Source organism: Melanaphis sacchari, unplaced genomic scaffold (genome assembly GCF_002803265.2).
Source record: "Melanaphis sacchari strain LSU unplaced genomic scaffold, SCAv2.0 Contig47_pilon_pilon, whole genome shotgun sequence".
Classification (NCBI taxonomy): domain Eukaryota; kingdom Metazoa; phylum Arthropoda; class Insecta; order Hemiptera; family Aphididae; genus Melanaphis; species Melanaphis sacchari.
In genome coordinates, this window is record NW_020271320.1 from 776854 (window position 1) to 796979 (window position 20126).

General features: G+C 23.9%; 3 protein-coding genes across 4 annotated transcripts; 2 read left to right on the top strand and 1 right to left on the bottom strand.

Moving 5' to 3' along the window:
• The first annotated feature begins 1756 nt into the window (after positions 1–1756).
• On the top strand, positions 1757–11892 carry LOC112598355. Its single transcript, XM_025344780.1, has 6 exons — positions 1757–1790; positions 4103–4241; positions 7219–7336; positions 8817–9001; positions 10465–10615; positions 11685–11892. Exons 1-6 carry the CDS (start codon positions 1763–1765, stop codon positions 11841–11843), a joined length of 780 nt encoding a protein of 259 aa, XP_025200565.1. The 5' UTR covers positions 1757–1762; the 3' UTR covers positions 11844–11892.
• A 1962-nt stretch (positions 11893–13854) lies between these two features.
• Positions 13855–15344, top strand: LOC112598339 (protein-lysine methyltransferase METTL21D-like). Its single transcript, XM_025344762.1, has 3 exons — positions 13855–14200; positions 14831–15008; positions 15074–15344. Exons 1-3 carry the CDS (start codon positions 13968–13970, stop codon positions 15296–15298), a joined length of 636 nt encoding a protein of 211 aa, XP_025200547.1. The 5' UTR covers positions 13855–13967; the 3' UTR covers positions 15299–15344.
• Positions 15345–17584: 2240 nt separating this feature from the next.
• Positions 17585–19917, bottom strand: LOC112598341. Of its 2 annotated transcripts, XM_025344767.1 has the most exons (4): positions 19199–19914; positions 19047–19123; positions 17906–18085; positions 17585–17673 (listed from the first exon to the last, which is right to left on the bottom strand). In XM_025344767.1, the coding sequence occupies exons 1-4, from the start codon at positions 19656–19658 to the stop codon at positions 17647–17649; spliced, it is 744 nt and encodes a 247-aa protein (XP_025200552.1). In that variant the 5' UTR covers positions 19659–19914; the 3' UTR covers positions 17585–17646. The 2 variants fall into 2 exon arrangements, with proteins under 2 accessions (XP_025200552.1, XP_025200551.1); XM_025344766.1 differs by having other exon boundaries at positions 19047–19917.
• Positions 19918–20126: the final 209 nt, after the last annotated feature.

The following is a 20126-nucleotide window of genomic DNA, read 5'->3' on the forward strand; positions in this document are numbered from 1 at the left end:
ATTTTCTATGTTTATAATTTAAATTTTAATTATCTACAATTTTTTCGTATAAATGAGATTGATAGAGGAATGCCTGAATATCATACAATGGAAGAATTACAATAATCTATATTCTACATAAATAACATGATTTTGGATTTCAATCTTTAAAATTCAGTCACAAACGGAATATTTTTTTAAATTAATACAATATATTGAATTATTTTGAGTAATAAAAATAATTTAAAGCTAAAAATCAAACCAAATATATGTAAAATTATTTCCATAGTACGGTATAGGTATGTATAATATATTAATATACTTGATGATTAATATACAGTCATATATTTTTTAATAACGCAGATTAATAATAATTAAACAATTTAATATCATATTATACGTATTAAAATGTGTTGAAGAATAAGTATAATTCTTACTAGCGTATAAAATGTGTTTCTTTAATAAAACTGTCAACCTTTGGTTTCTTTAACAGAAATTATAACTAAAATGACAGTAACTATAGGGTAATTCTTACCCTCGCTAAATGGATTTTTGTTGTTACCTACTTGTTGTTAACAACCTACGCACTTTTCGTAATATATGTAGTGGCGAATAAAAGAAAACCTTGGGATGGTATCTATTGTTTAGTGCACGTAGGACTGTTTAACTGTATCATGGATTTTGTATCGGGTGTATTTCATAATAGGTAACTCAAATAAAATGTCTAACAACCCGTAAACTATATACCAACCAAACGAAATCAAAAATATCAAAAACTTCACGAAGTTTTATGTTTAACAAACTTAAATTACAAATTAATGACGTATTTGCGAATTCAAATTATAAATGAGTAAATAACTATACAATATTTTGTTACAATTAAAATAAGTGGCTAATAGATTTTCAATAACAAAAAGCACTTAAATACTAAATAGATACAATATAATAATATAGTTATAAATGTATAATATGTACCAACACAATAATTTACTCAAATTAGTACTATACTACTATTTAATATTATATTAAGAAATCAGAATATTCAATTGTTTTGAATTTTGTTGTGATATTTGTATTATAAGTTACAACAATTAATAATTCATTAGTTATTACTAGGTGATTTTATATATTTTCTCATGTTTGGTAGGTACATTTTAAATTATTGTGCATATTTTGGTGTTTTTCAAAAATATAACGCATTTATTGTTAATATTATTGCCTAACCAAAGATACTCATAAAAATCTACTATTCGCTAATTAATTAATTGATTTTTTTTTTTTATAAATTTTTTTAGGCGAATAAACTCGTCGATGACAAAATGTGCCACAATACTTATGCAGTTCATTCAATCATTCAATTATTTTTGATGATTTTTTAGTTATTTACTGTTAATTATTTAATAAATTGTAAAATTTTAAACTAAACTTGTTTCAAAAAATAATTATTAAAATAAATATTTATTTTTTTACATACAAATTAATGTTTTTGTTTGCATGTTTTCCGTGAATATTTCAGTGGTTATAACTTATAAGTTATACCTAATTAATGAGTGCATTTTAATGCATATAATTCCAAGCCAAAGTTATTAAAGATTATTAGTTGTATTATATTTCATCGTAGACAACGTGTTGCTATGGCAACACAATCAGAAGTTAATGTATACAAACAAAATTTAGTATTGAGTAGTTACTACAATATTTTGGTACAAGAGAAGTAATTTTAAATTTTTCATATTTATTATAAAACTGTACAATACTGTTAAAGTGAAAAATATATTTCTTCATGTCAGCCGTAAAAATAAAGATTCCAGGTATGTATTTATGTATTATTGGTACTTGATATCTAGCTATATATTTCGTCACCCGTAATTTATTATCATAGCTATAATCAATATACTATATAAGTTTATTCATCTTAGATTAAACATTTGTATGAAATAATCTTCTAGGTTCATATTGACATATTGTTATTCATTAAAAGTTATAATTTTTAAAGAAGTAAAAGTTATTAAATACGAGTAGATAAAAAATATGTATTTCAAAAAAACCTTAATTTCAATTATTTAACATGTTTACAATCATAATAGCGATTGATTAATATAATAATTATATTCAAAATATTATTAATTTTCCAGTATCCTAACATAGTTCTAATATTATGAAAATCGGAATAAAAATTGACGAAAATATTTTAATAAATAATATTTAAATTAAATGATGAATATAAATATTATATTAATAGTTTATTTTTATAATACGTAAAACTATTGGAGAATAGCAATAAATATGTAAAAAAAAAATCATAAGTTCTTAAAGTTTAAAAGGTATACTAGTGGATTATCACCTTTAGCCTTGTAAATTGTAATATAAAACCAAACATTATTGTTAATGTTTTAAAATGGTAATAACATACCTAAATATAAAAATAAACTAAATTATATTCAATATTTATTTCAAACATTAAATATATATGTAGCTTAATTTTTAATTTAAAAATAATTTTTTATTTAACAAGTGATTTTTAATAATAATTATTGAACTTCTACAATACATTTAAATATGATATAATAATTAGTATAAGTACCATAGTTACTTATAAATTTGCTGTATACCTACGTTTCAAATATATAATTCATCTAACCATTTTTTTAAAAAAAAAATACTATGCAAGTGTTAAACTAATATTGTATTTTTAGTATTTATTTCCTAAGGTCGAAAATTTTTATTCCGTAACTCAATCATATGTCTAGTATAAACAGAAGAAAGTTAGGAAAGAATGAGCGATTATAACCTTTTCGTTTATAATGTAATTTAGAGTCCGAACTAATGTGAAAAGACACGTATCTATATAATACCAAAAACCTACATGATACGTAGATGCATATTATTAATAAGTAATAAATTATAGTACAATAATATTCATCATATTATATTCTATATTCATATTCAAGAGTTTAATGAAATGATAAAAGAACTTAAATATTTTATTTACTGTAACGTATTACGCATAAATGACAAAAGATATGCATGTTACGTCAGGTTACAACACGCCACAAATTCACAACAGTATATAGTCAGTAAATAATAATGTATAATAATTCTAGAACTATAAATGGTATAATATTAATGTACGCGTCTGTATGGTACTACGGTGGTTCCTAAACTTTTAACAATCGGCCGATGACATAGGTAGGTATTACAGTCTCTAAATAATTGTCGTGTTAAATTAATAACCGACGTGGCGACATTATTTCTAAACTTTTAATAGCAATTAATTAAAATAAAACATTTTGTAATATTATTATCTACCGCTATTTCAGTACTATGTATTTAAATGTGTGATAATATTGAATAATATTTTTCTAGTTGAATAAATTTTTAAATATTATTCAAGAGATGTCTATATCGACATATCATATTGAAAACGCAGTGTTTTCCGACTAATATTGATTTAATAATGCCTCTGTACCTACCACGAACGCTATGCCTAAATGCCTTCATAATTTTCACGAAGTAAAGATAACAATAGTCAATAATATTATCTAACATCGATACGAATTAAGCAATGTTCATAAGATTAAAAATCTATTTGCTTTCATTAAAATGCTTTATTCATTATTGACTATTACAGATAATGCATTGTCTCTTAAATAACCTATTGTAAAATACGATTTCTATTATAAAAGATAAATGATATTCACTATTCAGGATAAAATAAAAATAAATAAGATAAATCTACACTGGAATACTTGGCTTCTCTGTGTTTTATCTATGTCATGAAATATTGGTAACCAATTTCGATTTCAGATATTGTATTTATCACATAAAAAAAATATGATAGCTATTATAGAGAAACATCAAAGATTTCAACGTAAGCTTAACCATAACATAAATACTCACTACTCAGACTAACGTTCCAATTAAAATTTAAATAATCACGAATGCTATTAATAATGTTTATCAGCATCCGGTCTGTTTTAGCTATACTATAGGTGCTACAGTATAAATTTAAGAAAACTATGTTTTTTAGGTACTTATTGTGCATAATAAAGCTTTTTTTTATTATTTATCAACTACCTATTAATAATATTAGTATATTAATTATTAAAATTTATATTTTCAGAAGACAACATTACAACGTATCTGACAATGAGAAGTCATTTTAAAAAGATATATGATGTACGACCTAGGGTAAACTGTTGGTCAGAAGCTTGTCCAAATAAAAAATTATTAAAAAACACCATCAATATTCGTGATTTTCAGTAAGTTATTTTTAATGTTAAGACACTTAAGAAAAACTCAAGCATTGATAAATGAATTTTGATTTTGACATTCAGTACAATTATTATTATAGGCATCGCAATTCTCCAATCATTATAAATTATAATAAGGTTTTAAAATGAGTACCTATAGTAACTGCAGATAAGTGATAACTATTATAATATTAATCTTAGCCAAAAAATGCCACATAAAAATCATCTAGAAAACATTTTATCATCTATCAGTTATTAAAACATAAAAAAACTAATTGACATCAGTTCAAAAGTATTCCTCATATTTTGTCTGATACTGTTATTGTCCAAATCCAAAACATTATAGAAATGACACACTTTTCATTTTTCAATCGACGTATATAATACATTCAGATATTCTATAATTAATAATGTAATATATACCAACATTCGTTTAACTATTTTTTGAAGATTAAAATTAAAACTACATATTTTGTATGCAAATACTTATAAAACAATGATTAAATCCCTAACATAAATTTTAAATTAAATTTAACTATATAAAAAATTATTTAAAATTTATTTCATGAAAAATGTATCAATGGACTTTATTTTGCTTTCTCTCTTGACTCTTAGACACATACTCGACATGGAAAATTTTCATCAAGTATATCCAGCCTTGTGTTGTTTACTTTAGTATTAAAGTGAAATGTGAATTTAACAATGATTAGACTTAAAGTTAAGGATATTATCAGTTTATCAGTGTTCTTGTATTGTCTTTTTTACGATAACTCAATTTTTACTCTAGCCATGAATACGTACAATGTACTATAAAATTATAAATTAAATCATTTTTTTTTTTTTTTTTTTTAATACTTATAGAGTGGACTAACTCGTTACAATAACAGTTTAAATGAAGATAAAAATAAATTATATGAAATAACATATATAATGCATAAATAAGTATAAACATTATCTGCTCGTGTGATTTTAAGTATAATAATTATTGATAATTTTATAGTATTATGAAGACGTGATCAAGTCGATAAACTATTTTATATTTCGTTTAGACAATTTATACTATGCACGAAATATACACACTGATATTTATATATATATATATGGGTGAATAGCTTATATACTATATTACTATATGGGGGTTTATTATTTATTTATAAACTATAATTATTATTTTTTATACTCGAAATAACTAATAATAACGGCATCGCACTCAGGTGTTTATGCTCGCTCGCACTTATTGTAAACAACAAAAACAATGATGTAAAGTAATGTAGTTCCGTATTTTATTTTAATAAAATTGTTTGCCTTATATTAAACTAAAATATTATAAGAGAAATCGGGGAAACTAGAGATGTTATGAAAAAAAAAACGAATAATGTAAAAAAAAATTTTACTGAATTAATTTTAGTATGAGTAGTATCCCATAGATTTTAGAATATTCTAATTTTAGTATAAAATTAATAGTAGTTCATTAAAATATGTACATCTGAACATTATATTATCTGTATTAAATGTTGAACATAATATGTATTTTTTTTTTAATAATAAAGGTTTTTTTTCATTATTATATTATATTTTTCACATACTCATGAGTTATGACCAAATTATTTTTCCCTGTGATTTTTGGCCTGGCAAAAAAAAAAGTTCTCGGCCTGAAATTATGACCCAGTTCACCCCTGTTCATATCTTGCTTTAAAATTAAAATAACGTAAAAACAGAAATAATATTCTTAACTTTGGGCTTAATGATATGCCAATTAAATCTTATATACTAAAGTTAACAACACAAAGTTGTTTTTGGCAGTTCTTCTGAACATAAATTTACTATGTTGTACGTGAGTTAAAAACAGAAAGCGAATAATGCACTGAAATCCCACATTTTAATTATTCATTTATTTTATTCAATATGGACATTTTAAAAAGTAGACGTACTACACAATTATACGAAAAAATATTATTTGACTATTTTCTTCTTACGAGAAACAAACATAACGTAAATGGGTTAATCTTAAATCATATCCTAGAACTGCTCAATTTTTAAAATATTTACATAGGTAATTTTCCATGATAATTAAAATTGTTATTTTTTATGAACATAAAACAACGCAATTTTTAAAATATTTAGACTAGTACATTTTAAGTTATAATAGTATAATTTCAAATTTCCATTTTATTTAGATATTTTCACATAAATAAATGATGATACAACTGTTAATGTTCGATTATAATATTACCTACACAACCTAATACGAGTAGATTTTCTGTAAGTTATGCCTTATAGCTATTTAATATAAATAAAAAACATTGGCATATTTTTTTTATAGATATTTAAAGTTTTAATTTTATTGGAAATCTAATATTATTTTTAACTAAAAATAATATGTATTTTTTTTTTATTTTACGATTCTAGTAATTTAAAAAATATTAATCATAATTCACATAGACTTAAGACTTTTCTTGTTGAATTATAAAAATAATGTATTAGTGTATAATATGGTTTTTTTGTAATTTTATGTAAAATAAATCATACATAATACGTGTGATGTTATTGGGAAAAACTAGTTAAAAATATTGTATTATACTGTTAAGTACTAATGAAAAATAAATTTTACTTGTTTATTACCGAGTATAAATAAATATTTTAATACACTATAATAACCAATATGTTATATCAATCGCGGCCAATAACCAATAATGCAGCCAAAAACTGTATTTATAACAATAAAAAAAAATAATAATCATAAATACTATAATATATTCTTAAAAACAAAACCTAACACACAATCTTTACTCAAAATAATTATTTGTACCTATACAATGATCAAACATTCAATTCAAATTTAACACATTCATTATATTATCTACTTAATGTCGAGGTACACTACGCTATACCTACAGCAGATAGTCTTTCCCGATAGTTTTTGTTCTTATGCTTCTTTACTTACCCACGGGTTATTCAATATTTTAATACTTAAAAGTATTTACAGAGTTTTACCACATTATTGTAATTCAACAATCAGTTCTTCAGCAAAAAAATCAAAACAACAGAAATATAATAATAAGTTATCTCGTTCACCATCAAGTAAAAAGAAATCCATAAATAGAGTAAGTACCCACTTAATATTATTAAGTATGACAAAATTATTTATTATTATAAATAAGTAAGCCACCTATAACGTATTTAAGTACTTCATATTAATAATATATTGAGTATTCAAATATAGTTAACAATAGTCTAGTAAATTCTATACTTTACATTATATAGACTACAGTCTATAGTTAATCTCAAATTAACAAATTTAAGATCATAATTTTGTTAAAGTTCCACCAATGAAAGATTTATTATCTCTGTAAACCATGTCTTTCATTAAATTATGATTTAATTATTTAAATTATTGATAACTGTGGAAGATAAAAAAATAGTTTTTTTAAGTGCTTTTAATATCTAAACTCTAAAGACATTTGTATTATACTAACATAGGTATGTCATCGATGGTACACCTTAAAATTTTACCAATAGACGTGCACTGAAAATTTACACGAAAATTTGTATCAAAACGATTAAGATTTAACAATATAATGGTATAAATAATAATTATCACATTTATAGACTTCCTCCCCATAATTGGTTCGATGCATTGGTGGCATAGTGAACGATGTTTGTCAAAAGCAATTTCTTAGCCATAGAAATTTATCTTGAATTTAAAAATTAAAATTTGTATGGATGGACGTATAGTTAATTATCTTAATCATCATAGTATAATATATATTTTTTTAATTTTATTTTTTACTACTACACAAATTCTAAATTAGCATAGTTTTAAATTAAATATTATACGCTGTAGGGGAATAGTGGGTGAGTCATTGTTTAAATACTCTGCTTAGGGTTAAAAAACATGTTTGTCACGTCATTACTAGATACACTTATCAAAATTCTATCGCCAATATACCTGTAAAGTGTCCAGTTTATTAACACTGTGAATTTTAATTAATAAAATTATAAAGAATATTAATTAAAAAAACAGTTTTAATTGTTTACTCAGTAACGGCTGCAAACCTCATCGTGATTTATATCATGTCGTGTCTTTATCATTTTCAATTTTCATATTTTTCTAACATATGTATATCCATATATAATCATAATAATATCAAACATTTAGTTTACCTACCTACCACATGACAAAAATCTTAAAATATTTCAATTTCACAATTATACGTTTGGTTATAGGTAAGAATCGTGTAAATGTACAATGCTACAATTTGGTACGTATCGTATAGTATCAAAAGTATATCTGTATAAAATCTCGACATAGCACGCGAGAATACGAAAATGAAATTATGCAGCTGGTTTTAATTTGAAATTGAAAAGGTTATGCGTGGAATAGTAATAGTAGGTACCTATAGACTGTAGCGTATAAGTATACAATTGATATGTAAAGATATGTAAATGTGTAAGTATAATGAATAATAATGTAACTACCTCATATCAGTGTTTACGTTATGACGTTATAATGTTGTCTTCTTAAATACAGGCATGGTACTTTAAGTACCACTTTATATTTTAACCCGTCGTTTTTCATTACAGAACTTGAGTTATGAATGTGCATATAACGATGACGATTTCGGATTTGAATCGGTTGAAAATAATAATCGTACATATTATTCTCCCGAAACTCCACACCTTGCAGAAAACGCACAGAAGACAATAAGAAGCCAGCAACATAATCCGTTACATTCAGATCATCCGAAAGAAACAACCAAAAAAAAAAAATAAGGTTTGTTTTTTATTTATTCTTAATATTACAATATAAGTTATAACTCCCAATAGCATCGCCGCATCGGGAGTTCCGTGTGACATATAATCATAACAATATTGTCAGCTACCGTCCCAAAAACAGTTAGAAGCAGCTCAAACGCCTACTAAGAAATGAGGATTCCTATAGCTATTTCCCACAACTTAACAGATGAATTCTTAGAATATTAAAATATCTATTACAAATTCTTTCGCGTCTAAATATTATCAAAACAGATATGGCATGTAGCAATGACACGGAGCTTTATTATATTATTTTAATTAAATATATAGGTATCCTAAAGCAGGGGTGGACTGGGCCGACGGGCGGGTAGGCAATCGCCCCCTGAGCTATTAGGATTTTTGGTCTTACAATAATAGACTACGATAAAAATTGTATATAGTAGTTGACAATCAAGGACACAAAAATTTTTTTAAAATTGTATTTAGCTAACAGACCAAATTATGATGATTGAATAGTTGGGAGAGAGGAGAGCCACTAATTCTATCTGTCTAGGTTATTACTATTAAGAAATGTATGCTGGTATAATGCTATTTATATAATATAATACCCAAGTGGCTGGGCCTTTATGATCGCCCCGGCCGATTTTTTACGCCAGTCCCCCCTTGCCCTAAAGGTGTAAATATTATATTACATATTCCCTAGCCGTTATTCAATCAATTTAGTTTACTTATATATTTTAAAGCTGTTAAGTACATTGTATTTTTTATTGCTTTAGACAATAATATTTGTTTTGTTAAATTGGCTATAGAAAGAATATTATAAAATATTTGGTAATATGAGTATTTAATAAAGTTATGAACAATTTTCCTAAAATATATCAAAAATAAATAAATAAGTACTTTTACTTACGAGTTAAAAAAAATATATATATATAACTTTTTAATAGTACCTATTTATTTTTTCAAAGTTCACAGTGCACTAATTTTTATTTTTAAATTGACTTCTTGTGGTAGAGAAGAAGTGAATACTCATTAATTATGTTAATTAATTAATTTTAAAAAGTATGTCAAATACTTTAAATTCATTTTCTAAATTATACCTAATCAACAAAAGATATCTTATAAGAAATGTTTATTTATTTACCTACAATACATTGTATTTTATTCACTTTTTCTATGAAAATAATCTAAAACATTATCATTGACTAAAAAATACATTTATACTTATTATCAAAAAGTTGTATTTACAATAGTGTACTCATTTTTATACGATCAATTATTAACAATATTACTAGTATAGCCTAAAATAATTGAAACATTATACTTGCCTACAATCTAAATATTTATTATACACATTACTCATATTTTTATACTTATATCAGTAATCAATATTAAAAAAAAACAACCATTACATTATATTATATGAGTCATAAATTCCTATCTAACATTGGAATTATTTTGCACTGGTTTATCTTAGTAAGTTTTTTCAAAATACAATGGATGAATCATACCAACGATTTCTTGAAGAAATGACCAACGAAGTTGTACGACTTGACTTGTCAACAGATAAAGCATTAAAAAATGTTTTTCGTAAACATATAAAACACAATATTGGAAAACTTGATGAGGTAAGTCGTGATTATCCTTACTAAGTGTTCGATAATAAAAAAAAGTTGTAAACAAATTATTTTTACAAGTAGAAAGAGATTAAAGAGGAAAATTGGTAAACAAAAATAAAAATATTTTTTTTTTTTATTACCCATATCTACATACATGTTGTAAGAAAATATAACTGCAACTTATTACGGTAAATGTTCATATATGAAAGGTTTTGATTAAATTTAATGATAATTGATTATTAGGCAATTGTTGAATAGTATACAATTTATAAATAATAAAATATAATTTCATAAACATATGATTAAGATTAAATACTTAATAACACTTACTCAACTATTTACAAATGTTTACCTAATTTATAGGTATCTATTAATTATAAGATTATGTATAATAAATATATAAACAACCTATACGATTTTAGATTTTTAATTTATTGAAATAAAAAATATTTACATTATACCTAATATTAAATAAATTATGAGTACTTATAATGAATTAAAATATATTGTAATATAGTTTTTTTCTTACTAGAGGTACTTATTATAATAGGTATGTTGTTTCATACCCTTCATAAGGTAAAATATTACCATATTGATTTAAAATGTGCTAAAAGCTTATTAGTAATATTATATAGTGATTAATAATTATGAATCAACTCACTTAATCTTAACAGAAGTAGTTTACTCTTAAGGAAAAAACTTATCTAAAGTTAAAGTTTTTAAGCTAATAAATCATAATTATTAAACAATTAAATCAAAAAAAAAAAAATTGTTTTAAGTTCAAGATCAAGTGTCAATGTTATACACATTATTCAATAGTCATTCAGAAGTTATTGTTTCTATTAATAAACAATATGTTTGCCATTATAATTTACTATTGCATTATTATATTTGGTATTTTTTCAGTTTATAAAACATATTTTAAAGATGCTATAATGCTGAATATTATTTATTATACATTTTAGTAATAATTTTATAATTTTCTTATAAATTAAGATGTTTTAACAGAAAAATAATCTGTTTTAACAATTCATTAACTTTAAATATTTGTAATTTTATTCATTTAAAATAATTTTAGAAAAAAATGATGGCAGAAGTGATGAAAGTACAAGCATTATTGGATTTACCATTGGACAATGATGATCGATATTCTGGAATTGATGACATACCCACACTTTCAACGAATAATGCAACTAATCAACAAAATTTACCAGCTGCACTAAAATCTATAAAATAGTTTTCAAATTTTCAATATCCTTAAAATAATGTGTACAACTTTTTATTTTATTTTTTATTGTTAGTTATAGGTATATTGTATTTATATTATTTTTAAATTATAAGTTAACATTAATTATGTGTATATATAGACATATAGTCTAATATTAATTGCATATTAGTAGAACCATAAACATTGAAACACATATTTGAGAAAATTTCTCAAAATCTCACTGTCTTTTATAAGTGACTTGTGCTTGCGTGTGATAAATGTATCAAATTTTGATTTTTTAATGGCAATCACCATGCTCAATTTTAAGTAGAACAACTAATATTAATTTCACAATGATGTCTGTTTTTTTTTTTTTTTTGTCATATTCTTTTGGAGCAGTAAAAATACTTCGTTTTTCAACTTTGAAGGAATGTATTCGAAATTCAAATTTGAACGAAATTAAATAAAGAATAACAATTTTGATTATTTTTTTGTTATTCAACACATGGAAATTTGAAATTTTATGTTTATTGTACTATTGTATGTACCTAATGAAATTATGACGGTTTTTAATTTTAAGCTGTTGCCTATTTATGCACACAAGTACACAACGAATCTATTTACAGTCTTTTACAGTAAGGTAATATTAATTCCAAATGTAATAACAATAATATAATATGTATTATTGTTATTATTATTATTATAAATGCAATATTTTTGGCAAAAATTAAATCAATCTATAACAATACTATTTGTTAAATAAATTACTTTTTTAGAAATATCAATGAACATATCATGAAATGTACTTATTAGTTATTAGTGATATAAGCTAACAGACTTTTTCCGCTCAGAATCGGTTTTCATTTACAATGATATTTATATCTTTGAATGTAAATTTAATACATCCTAACACCCATTACGGTGATCCAATCGACACAATATTCGACAGCAAGTATAACAAAGGTATATATAGAATAGTATATATAATAGTATATATACAACAAGGTTCGGTACCCACTTGCCCTACCTCTTTTCAAATTATTATTTTTCTTTTAGTATGAAATATTCCAATAATTATTCGCTTGTATAATATATATTTGAAATTATAGTGTATGGGATAGGCTTGCATTTAATTTCGACAAGAAATTTTGATCTAGAACACACTAATGGAAGTATCAGAACACTAATTTTAATTGATTTAATTGCACATTAACACACTAACGATGAGTCATGACTATCAACCAAAAGGTATTTATATAAACGAATTATACATTATTACACATAATGCGTTGATATATATGAAATATTTAAAATATAATTCAATTTAGATATTATTTTGTTGAATTTTAAGTGGTCAATGCTTTGGTCAAAAATGAAATCAACTTAATTGATCATTGAATTCAAATTTAACATCTATATTATAGTGACTTCCTCCTCAATTAATAATGACGAAATACACTCGATACCTCTCAACAGCAGAGCAATTACCTATTTTACCAAAAAAACAAAAATTTTGTTTTCTTTGTTGATACGAACGTAATATAATTTATATTAATTAATAGTATGATCTCAATTCTCAATAATAATTATTATCACGTATTAATCTTGAATATTGAATTATATCTGAAACATAAATATGGTTATTTTTATTTCTTTATTAAAATATATTTACGATCAATTGTAAATAAACAACAAGTAGCATCGTTGACAAAAAATTAAGGAAAATAAAATGAAACACACGAAATAGAGATTATTCAGAGATAGAACCTTTGCATTTAGACTTTTTATTTTATTATATTCTATCTTAAAAAGTTTCTAGTCTGTGGTTTTTTATTAACGGAAAATGTTCTGTGGCAATGTAAGAGAGAACATATTTTTAAATTTTTAATGAAAGGATTAAAATCATAGATTAAATTTTAACGACAAAGGTTTGAATAGTGCGATTGCCAAACATATTTTTAAAACACCCTTTTTAAAATATGCATAGGCAATAGAAAATACAGTATTTTGATTATTTTCTCATAAGAAGTGATAAGCGAAGTGTCTTTACATGTTTACTTTACATGTATCTGTCTAGTGTCTACTTGTTAGAGTCGACCTATTTGCATGTACCTACTTTTGAATTTTTTTATTACACCGAGCCAATGTTAAGTCATGGACACGAACGCTTATTATAGACATTTCGATTTGGAATCAATTAATGTCACATTACGATTTTGCCAACAAGAATATGGAGATGTCAACTGTGTCGTGTGGGACGCGTCCATAGTGTTGGCCAAGTATTTAGAAACTTTGTTCCTGAAGAACAATAAAACATTCGAATCTAAGAGAGTGATTGAATTGGGTTCAGGATTAGGGTGCGTTGGCCTGACTGCTGCATGCTTCGGGTAAATCTAATATCGTGAGTTATTCTGAGATCTGTGTATTTGAAATAAATGCATTTTTCTCTTATTTACTATGTATAATATATTATGACGTTAGAATGGTTTTAAATTCGGAAAAACTTGAATTTTTACTAGCAAATAAACTAACTATCAATAAGAAAACAAGTATCTTATATTTTAAACCGATCTAACACAATCATATAATCATACATTGATTGTATGATGAAGCTTTTTAAGTTTAAATGTGTGTCATGTATTTGAGTAGAAACATCAGTAAAAAATCGGCGTCAATGTAAAAAAAGGAATGATTTTTAATATTGTAACATTTAAAAGTCAATATGAAGAAATTATTTCTGGAACATGCATACATGTGTTATAAATTATTAAACATTTTCACGATTAAATGAAATGAAATGTATAGTTGATAAATATAGATACATAATACATAATACTAATTATTTTAAAAATATTTTTTTATTTAATCACACATTTTATCATTTTAAATATTTGATTTATTTAAAAAAAAATAATTTTAAAAGGTTTTATAGTGTATTACACTATTACATTCACAGTTGTAGTTAAATAATTTTCAACTAAAATTTATTTTATGAAACAAATTACTTTTTTTTATAGTGCAAATGTCAAACTGACAGATTTACCAGAAAATTTACAGCAATTAAAACAAAATGTTGATGAAAACACATCTTGGTTAAAAGGTAGTGTTGAAACTGTTGCATTAAAATGGGGCACCACATTTGAGTCAGAGCCATTTGATTATTTGTTGATGGCAGATTGCATTTATTATCCAGAAGTATATTGATATTGTTATTTTTTTTTATTTCTAGTTTCTTAATTAAATAATATTATTTTTTAAAGGTAGTGGAGGCATTGGTGAAAACTATGACTGAGTTGACTGCACCTAACACAGTAATATTAATATGCCAAGAACTTAGAGAAACTGAAAAACAAAAAAGCACATGGAAAATGTTTTTAAACTTATTGGTTGAACACTTTGAGGTATCATATGTTCCGGAAGAAGAACAACATCCAATTTTTAGGAGTTCTGATATAATATTAATTAACGCAAAAAAAAAATTATAGTGAAATAATCGTTTAATATAAGCAAAATCTTTGACTGATCTTAATATTTATTTATACTCATATAAATAATTTCCTTAACATCTGAATATCAAAACAAAAAAATAGAAACATAACGTACTAATCACAGAGCAATATGGTACTAATACGCGATCAGCATCATGTATGGATTTGTTACGGAATTATTTGGCAACTTGTTTTCACCAAAATCCATGTCAATCATAAATTATTGTATTAAAAACCCATTCCAATGTAATATATAAAATATATTGTAATTCATTTTATTAACCTTTTTTTGGGTAAACTTGTATTGATTAGTCAAAACTAAATGGTTTATACACAGTTATAAAAAATAACATTTTAAATAATTTTTAAGATATATTTTTATAGAAAACAATCACTAGTTTAATTTTTCCATGGCTAGAATTCATATTTTAAAATTAAATAGCCAAAATATATAAATATTTATACTGTGCTTTTGCAAAAACATAAAATATTTAATAAAAACAAATTACTTAATGTTCATTTTTAAAATTTGAATCACGAAAATAAAATACTGAATAGAAAAATAAATGAACTATTATCATGAGAGAAGGTTATCGATTTCCACAGGTACACTGAAAACAGCAATAAAACAAAAAAACTTATTTCTTTTAGTTACTTATTTTTTTTAACATTAAATATCCAATATTTACAAATTTAATTTTATATTACCAAATGTTAAAAACGGAAAATAGAAAATCGTGGCTAACCATTATGTACACAAAAATTGTGACACAACAACGATGTACTTGGAAAACATTTGGGTGTAAATAAAAATATTTTATCATAAACTTTTTCCAACGACCAAATATTTATAACAAAAAATCATGGTTATAGTATCTAAAACCATGAAAAAAACATGGCAGGGTTTAAATAAAACAAGTTATGTTTGAGAAAAGTAAACTTGTTTCATATACCATTTTATAGATAGAATTATGGCTCTGCCACTTTCTTCTTTATATCATTAACATAAGCAAATCTAACTATAGATTACATAATTATATAGACTTTTTCTTTATGTTACTTATTGTTTTTAATTATAACGTAAATTTAGCTTTAAATTCAGTTTCAAATTAATTTTTAATGTGTTTTTTTTTTTTTTTTTTGGTTTATTTATTCTACTGTTATTTTTTAATAATTAGTTCATTAGTAAATTTTATAATATTATGTTAACTACTAGGGCTCGGATGTTTATGAAATAGCATATTTCTTTCTATTTATCCAATTTAATGCTAATCTAGATACAAATTTAATTCATGTTATACTGAATCAATTATACTATTTTTATTTTGCATATTTTAAAAAAAAAACAATTTAATTAACAAACTATAAAATTAATTTCACAATTTGTATATATAAATTTTATAGGTGGTAACCACAGTCTAAAATCTACCAAGTTTTGACGTAAAATATAAATGTTTATTATCGACATATCGTGTTTGTTCGTAATTACAGTACTTTGTTGAGCAAGGTTTAAGATAACATCAGTTGATGTAGACGAAGCTTTTCACATTACAAAAATTTACTTAACGATAATAGATGCAGTTACAAATTTGAACAAATTAAAAAAAACTATAGTAACACAATATAATGCTAATAAAAGTAATATCTAATTAATAAATAATAATGTAAATTAAAGTAAATAAAACGCTATGTAAATTTAAAAAATGTATTGAAATAAATAATAAAAATTTTTGTACATATTTTGTCATTTTTATTCGTTAAAAATGCATATTTTATAATTTTTAGCGCAAATTTTGATTATATATTTCGTAATTTTTTAGTGCATAAACATCCGAGCCCCATTAATTACTGATACTCTTATGACTTATACTAAATCTTATTGTCAACCACACCACTATTTTGTATTCTACAAAATGGTTAATCCCATTAATTATGTATAAACACTAAATTCTAACTTTAAATCATTAACATAGAAAAGCAGCATTTTGGAGCCTAAAATTTTAAAATTAGTGTGTATAACACGTCATGATTTTAAGCTATTATATTTCATTTAATTGTTTTGCCATTTTCACATCCATAAAATACTTTTACATATATTTTGAACACTACATATTTTCAGATTAGTAAATTTTAGTAGACCATAATATGTCTACACTTAATATAAATAATATACATTAAAAAAATAAACTAGGATTTTTAATTAACTACTATAATTTTAAGTTAACAAAAACTTACAAAATTATTCTATTAATTTAAGTAAGGAACACAAAGAATAAATATAAATAGGCAAATAAAGATAACTTTAATTTAATAATAATCCCTTAAATACAATAGTGCAATGATATTTAAATACTGCATTCTGACGCATGTGCCTGTAAAACAAAATTATAATTATTAATTATTGTTTAAATAAAAATGAAAGGAAAAAAAGTTACTTCACTTTTGTAACATAAAACTGTTGTTTGTCATTAGGTATTTATATAATTTTATCTGAATAAGTTTTGAAATGTAATTGTAACAAAGATATAACTACCATGTTTACATGTTACTATGAAGGATCAGTATATACTCAATAGTTGCAAAATTAAAAAAGTCATAAATTACCTCAATATCAGGCGTAGGAAATGATACAAAGCATAGAGGACATTGAGAATGGAGTGGTACATTTTCATTTGTAATTTCGTTTTCAGGATTTTGTTGCGAGGACGATGCTCGAGTTCTTGTTTGATAACCATTGTTTCTTATACTATTTTTGATATTTTTCAATTGTTTTTTTCTTAGTTCCTAAAAATTAAAAAAAAAATGTAAATTTTTTTTATGCTATACTAAAATATACCTATTTAAAGTATTATATAGATAAAATACCTATTGTTAAGACTAATAAAATCATACAGAATTTCTCAATTTCAAAACAATTATGAAAATAAGTATCAAATCAGTACAGGAATTTTCTACTTAAAGAATACAATAGGATAAAATATTATATTAATATAGTTATGAAAATAATTTTAATAGTAAATTAAATTTAAATAGAATTGTTAAAACTTCTACAAATTATAACACATGTTTTTATGAAATATGCAATAACTATTTAAAACTACAGTAGAAACTGTTTATAATGACACCGGTTGTAATGACTTAGATTGCAAGTCCCAGCAAAACTCCTATATTGTATGTACTAATTTGTATTGATTATAATGAAATCTGTATAATGACTATACGGATTTTATGACGGTTATTTTTGATTTTATTGGAAAAAGGTTTTATCTATAATGACTTTAATAATTTAATCGAAAGTCTTATAACAGAATCTGAAAGTCAAAATCGCGAAATATTTTAACAGCAAAAACACTAATAGCAAAAGTAAGAAAACCTATATATACGTAGAATAATGTATATTGTATATCGATAACGTATATCTTTATAGGCTATTTGATAAATACATAATAATTAGATGTTAAAAAATTGTATTATTATTTTTTTTCTATATGAATTAAATTTACGATTTATATACATAAATATAACATAATAACACATTAAAAATGTTATTGTAATAAAATATTTTGTTCATTGTATGTATATAAAAGAGTTTTTAATTTAATTTTTGTCATTTTGGTTATTATGACCAATTTTGACTAGTCCCTTGAATGTCATTATAAACAGTTTCTACTGTTGTTGTTTAAATAAATTATATTCAAAATGAAATGTTAATTAAACTATATCTTATAAATTTTAAGCCTCTTACTTGTTCTTTTTTCAAACGTTCAACATCATATGCTTCACTTTCAAACTGATTAAGATATTCCTTTGAGCAATTCTGATCTGTATACATAGAAGATACTATAGTCTGGTTGTTTGACATGGAACCCTTATAAAATTTATTTTTCTTTTTTTTACCTTTAGGTGATTCATTTTTATTTTCCTTCTCTAAAATATTGCTATCGTTTGAATAAGATGGTTTTGAATATATTTGAAACTCATCAGCACGTGGTTTATTGGGTGAATTAAATTTCTTGTCATCTATATTTTCATCACTGTTTAGGTCAATATTTTTTAACATATTTCCCAATTTATCGGGTGCATTAATCACTGGGCTATTATGGCTTGTATTATTAAGTGTAGTATTGTTTACTTTGGCATTGATTGGCAATAAACTATCGTTGGCATAAAATAAACTAGTCTGTGGTACAACTAAATTAATTTTACAGTAACCGTTTACTATACTTAAGACAGATGTTAAGTAATCACTATCAGACACAGATTCATCATCCAACATGATTTTACTATTTAGCTTTTTATTGATGTATGACATTATGTATGAATAAATACTAAAATATAAAAAATGAAACAAGATCATTGGGTTAAATTTTTAAACGATTAAAATAAATATGTTTGACATTGATGACTGGTAAGGCATTTAAAATCTTTAAAAGTAAATAATAAAATTATTGAATATATTATTCATGTAATCAATAAACTGTAATCAAAGTATTGCACTTATGACACGGGCGGTATAGATATTAGCCAGAACCAAATTGTAAGCACCAAGTCTGAAGCCACCAAGTAAAGAAAACACTGATATGAACTAATGCAATTTCTTTGTTCACTGAAACGTCTGAAACATTGAAAACATACTTCGCTATCCTAATCATTCCTACTGGCCCATGTTCGTGGTATATGGTTAATACTTACATGTTACCACTTTCATAATCAGCATTCACCTTATCAATTGCAAATAACGATTAAATGGCGCGGTTTTTTTTTTTTTGTCTGCCGACAATGCTGTTAAAAAAACTGTGATACCGCTCAACACGACATAATTCGC

What these genes read in the sequence shown, in the direction of transcription:
- LOC112598355 (XM_025344780.1), top strand. Translation starts at nt 1,763, where the DNA reads ATGTCAGCCGTAAAAATAAAGATTCCAG. An exon ending in ATCAATATTCGTGATTTTCA is followed by an intron (nt 4,242 to 7,218) that starts GTAAGTTATTTT and finishes AAGTATTTACAG; the next exon opens with AGTTTTACCACATTATTGTA. An exon ending in ATATTGGAAAACTTGATGAG is followed by an intron (nt 10,616 to 11,684) that starts GTAAGTCGTGAT and finishes AAATAATTTTAG; the next exon opens with AAAAAAATGATGGCAGAAGT.
- LOC112598339 (XM_025344762.1), top strand. Translation starts at nt 13,968, where the DNA reads ATGGACACGAACGCTTATTATAGACATTTCGATTTGGAATCAATTAAT. An exon ending in CTGACTGCTGCATGCTTCGG is followed by an intron (nt 14,201 to 14,830) that starts GTAAATCTAATA and finishes TTTTTTTTATAG; the next exon opens with TGCAAATGTCAAACTGACAG. An exon ending in ATTGCATTTATTATCCAGAA is followed by an intron (nt 15,009 to 15,073) that starts GTATATTGATAT and finishes TATTTTTTAAAG; the next exon opens with GTAGTGGAGGCATTGGTGAA.
- LOC112598341 (XM_025344766.1), bottom strand. Translation starts at nt 19,658, where the DNA reads ATGATCTTGTTTCATTTTTTATATTTTAGTATTTATTCATACATAATG. An exon ending in AACGTTTGAAAAAAGAACAA is followed by an intron (nt 18,086 to 19,046) that starts GTAAGAGGCTTA and finishes TTTAATTTTTAG; the next exon opens with GAACTAAGAAAAAAACAATT. An exon ending in TTCCTACGCCTGATATTGAG is followed by an intron (nt 17,674 to 17,905) that starts GTAATTTATGAC and finishes TTTGTTTTACAG; the next exon opens with GCACATGCGTCAGAATGCAG.